Source organism: Arachis ipaensis, chromosome B03 (genome assembly GCF_000816755.2).
Source record: "Arachis ipaensis cultivar K30076 chromosome B03, Araip1.1, whole genome shotgun sequence".
Lineage (NCBI taxonomy): Eukaryota > Viridiplantae > Streptophyta > Magnoliopsida > Fabales > Fabaceae > Arachis > Arachis ipaensis.
The window spans coordinates 22,816,087-22,820,994 of NC_029787.2; the positions used below are offsets into that span (position 1 = coordinate 22,816,087).

Sequence of the window (4,908 nt, forward strand, 5' to 3'; positions counted from 1 at the left end):
CTCTCTCTCTCTCTCTCTTAAATCAAATATTAATGAATCCATGTCAATTTACTTTTTTAATAAAAATAAATTAAAAAGGGCTCTCAGCTTTCAGGATTCAAAAGAATATGCATGGATCTCTCTCTCTTTCTCTCCTTTTTAACCCTTCAATAGTTTTCTAACACCAAAACTTTTCAGCACTCAATTCCCAACTTTTCCCTCCTTGCAAAGTTCTCCAGATAATCAGTGGAGGTTCGTTTCAAGATTTTTTAATATATTCTAAGAAATTATATTTCTAAAAAAATATTATATTTGAATATCATAAAAATTATTTGTTTAGTAGGACAAATGATTAGAAACTATTTTCAATATTTTCAAAAATAAATGGGGATAAATTTGTTTTACTATAGATATTTTTTAAGAATAAATTCTTAATTTTTAAAATAACTTCAATACTAATAAAAGGAAACATTCTTAAGAAACACAATAATTGAGAGATATAATAATAATAATAATAATTTTATATCTTAAATTTTATTGTGTTGAAATTGGAATATTATTTTATGTTTAAGCAAAAAATATTCCTGAAAATAAGTTATTCATATCATGAGAATTAAATTTTTAAAATTTAATCAAACATGTGAATATTATATTTACATAGACAATTTTTAAAAAGAAATTAAAATTCCTTTAAACATTGACCCAATCTTATTTCATATATATATGTTAATTTTTCCTTTTTATTTGAAAAAAAAGGAAAAATGTATAACCGAAAAATTTCGATCCACCTTACTAAATAAAATGAGAAGAGAAATATTTTAATCTCTTAATAATAATAAATGAAGTATATATGCTGAGATGACTAGATATATGAGACACATAACGAATGGAGGAGTACAAATAATATATATGTATTTTGAAAACATTTGATTAACACATATATTGATCAACATGATCATCATTATTAATCAAATGAAATCCAAGCTTTGGTTGATAAAGGGTGGCAAATGGTGGTTTGCACCCCCAACACCAAGGAAATCCCTAGTTTGCCCTCCTCCACTCTCCTCATTTCTCCTCTTTGAAGGGTGCATTTGTGACAATTCATTCTTCTCTGCCTCTGTATTAATATTATTACTACTACTTGTTAGCACCAAACTTGAACCATACACCCCACAAAACTTATTGTTATTCCCATCTTGCCCTTGGCCACCACCATTGCTACATTTCAACCCTAATACCCCCAAGAATGATGATGGATCACTTGAGGTTGCACCAACTTGAGCGGCTTTCTGCAACAAGGCCGTCGCCGACATGTTCGCCGACGACGAAGAGGCACATGTTTGATGGGGTTGGTGTTGTGAGCTATACAATGAAGGAACATTAACAATGCTTCCTAGTATTGGAAGCGATGTAGTAGTAGTACTAGTAATAGTAGTGTTGCTACTTAGATCTTGGCTTGGATTGGTCGAAATTTTCGATCCGAATACCCAGTTCAGATGGTAATTATTGTTATTAGTAGCCATTGTTGCTTCTTGACGATGATGATGATGATGATCCATCCAAAGGGATAATCCTCTTGTTGTTGTTTGGTTATTTGTGGCTTCTTCAGGGAATGGAATTGGCTTATTGCAAATTGAAGCAAATTGGGTTGCCATGTTATTATTATTATTATGATGAGGGGCCATGGAGGTTCTTATCATCATGTTATTGTAACCAATAATGTTATTGTTATTATTATTAGCCCCTAATGTTGAGTTGTTTATGCTTGATGCTGCATTTACCCTAGCTGTTTCTTCTGCCAATGCATCACAAAATGCCCTGTGAGTTATGAAACTATCCCTCCTGCAAATAATAACAATACTAACATTAGGAATTTAATTTTGAGTAATGATAGAGATTATTTCAGTCACATTCAGTCAATATTATAATAAGTTACTAAATAAATTTATTACAAAGCTCACTAAAAATAAACTTTTGTTAAATTTAAATTTCGAATATTTTTTTTTTTAATTTAGTTTTGGTAGCTCTTACTTTTAAGAGTTTTAGATTTTTTTTTTCTAATATTAAATGCGGTGTAAAATATTGACTTTCTCTATATTTTTTGTTCGCTATGATGATGTGAAAACAAATAAGATTTTTTTATCTGAGAGGCATGTAACAAGTCTAACATGAGTGTTTGGCAAAATTCCAAAATGGCACTTATTAATTACTTGATATAGCAAGACTACGGCATTGATTAATATCAAACAAAAATTAAATTAATAAGCACGACACATTCTCACATACATATATAAGGTAATAAGCAAAGGTTAAGTAAGATAATTCCAAACCGTGATCTTTTGTCGTTTAGGACTATAGGATCATCACAAAAGAAGCTAAGCCTTATCAAAGAGAGAACAAAAAAAAGACTTGTGTATGTGTGTGGCATCTTTCAAGCCCTTTAATTTGTTTGAAGTAGAGAGACCCTTCTTCTACCTTTTTTCACTCGTAAAAGCCAAATAGAGCAATAGACAGCAGGCACCCACAACTCATAAAACCACATATATAGTACACACAAGAAACGACAAAGAAATGCATAGATAAAGAGAAAGAAAACATCGTTTTCCACACTCTACTTAGATACTAGTTTAATGTCTCACTTAGTAACAAGACAAAACTCACTGGCAGTTATTTTTACGTGAAAATGATAATTGAAAATTGTTGTATAATAATTATTAAATAAGGTGAAAATTTATCTATAGTTGACTTCACGTGAAATTGATAGCTGATAGTCGTTGGATGAAAATTTAGTCAAGTCAGTTAAATCATCTAACTGCTTTCAGTTATCAACTTCACGTGAAGTCGACTGCACCTGAGTTTTCACCATTAAATAATTACAATTGAGTTTTCATCTAATGAAAAACAACCATAAAAACACAATTATGAAGCACAAGCTTATTTGAAAGGATTAGGGTTAGTTAATTACCGTGAAAAGATGGTTCCACAATCACACTTGTATTCTCTTGTACCACAGGTTTTGGAGTGGGCTTTCCAATCGGACTGAACCGCATAACGCTTCGAGCATTTGTCGCACTTCCACTTCTTCTCGCCGTGCTTCCGGCAAAAGTGCTTCTTGATTCCGGTCAAGTCTCCCAAAGCCCTTGAAGGGTGGTTGTGGACACATGTTTTCTCCGGACACACGTATACACGCTTCTTTGGTTCTTTATTTGTTCTTTGTTTTAGCTTCCATGGAAGGTTGTGTCCTCTTCTATGGAGTTGAAGGTTTTGATCCCTTTGGAAACCCTTCCCACAGGTTTCACACAAGAACCTGTTTGTAGCCATTAGTGTCTTTGGGGATAAGGCTATTACTTCCGCTTCCGGATCTGATCATCAATATTCAAACCAATGGAGCACATTCATATATATTATAACTCATGAATCACCATGACAAAGAAAATTACTCTGCTGTACAAATATTCCGCGTTAACACAGGATTCGAAAAAACAGTATCCAAAAAATTGAATGTAACTTAATAACTATATCAGTAACTGTTTTTGCAATTTGAATTCGTGACCTTTAGACAGCTCAATGGTTGTTCCAAGGCTCACCTTAATTCACTCGTGAATCATGATATAAAAAGAAAAACAGAAGAAGCTATATACATGCCTGGGTTTCCTGGGAGGTTTCTCTTCCTCTTCAAAGAAGGAGGAGGAGTAGTAGTTGGATTCTGATTCTGATGATGAGGGATCAGCATCTCTCTTGTATGTTGAGTTCTGAGTATGTATGAGTTAGTTTAGAATATATATGAGGCTGCAACCCTAAACTAAGTTAACTTGATGAAGTGATGATATATGAAACAAGATGGGATCTCTCTCTCTCTCTCTTACAAATGTTTGTTATCTACTTTTTAGGTGGAATAAAATAAACCAAGATGCTATGGGAGGCGGTGAAAAGTTAATCAATTAAAATTTAAAGATGATAAAGGAGGGGGGCAAATAATGGGAAAGAGAAAGAGAAAGAGGGGGAAGGTGAAGCAAAGGTGTATGATGACACATATGATGAGGGAACAAAGTTAATCTCCATTTTGGAATCATTATCCCATAATTTGTCTTCTTTCTTGCTTTTTTTTGTTTTCTTTAATTCTTTAATCCTTTCTCATCCAATAAGCTTTTTTCATAAATTTTTAATCTATTCTTATATACTTTTTTCTTCTTTAATGTATTCATTTGAGCATTTTCTTCCCAAATCATTCCTCATTTTATATATACATATTCAATATATATGCCCCATTTTCACATACTTTATTATTGGGATAAAATCGTCTTTTCCTATTTTTTCTTCTTTCTTTGTCCTTGCAAAAGTTGCATCATATAGTAAAAAGTTGCATCATATAGTACAGTTGCCATTTTATGTTTAAGAGTTCATTTTATATTCAGTTTTAACAAAATGCATCTAATAATAGTATCTAAAGCCCAAAAGATAATATATCTAAAATCCAAAAAGATAATTATCTAAGGAACAAAAGATAATATCCGGTTTTATTCTCATTTAATTCCAAATTAAAAGTAATAATGACTTATTCAATTTAGCATTTATAACAATAAATGAGATCATCATTATATAAGATTTATAGTGAAATAGCATAATTTGTGATTACAATTAATATATGTATTGCCCACAAACAAATTAAGAAATTAAAATAATTTTCTAACAGTTTGAAACTATATATATATAGGTTTGCTGAAAGAGCATTATTTTCTTGTCATGTTACAAGAAACTTGGATTACCCTCATTATCATCATCACTTGCAGCCATTTGAATCAAAGCAAGTAGAAAAGCTGTTACTGTCATAAAGAGGAAAAATATCATTTCGTCTCATGTGTGTGTGAGTGTGACTACAGAGAGTAACATATATAGCTCAATTACTAACACACCTTTTCTAATGTTCAT

General features: G+C 31.6%; 1 protein-coding gene across 1 annotated transcript; it reads right to left on the bottom strand.

Annotated features, from left to right (window-relative positions):
- On the bottom strand, window positions 867-3,948 carry LOC107634226 (zinc finger protein MAGPIE). The gene is made up of 3 exons (XM_016337790.2): window positions 3,625-3,948; window positions 2,945-3,341; window positions 867-1,821 (listed from the first exon to the last, which is right to left on the bottom strand). Exons 1-3 carry the CDS (start codon window positions 3,710-3,712, stop codon window positions 948-950), a joined length of 1,359 nt encoding a protein of 452 aa, XP_016193276.1. The 5' UTR covers window positions 3,713-3,948; the 3' UTR covers window positions 867-947.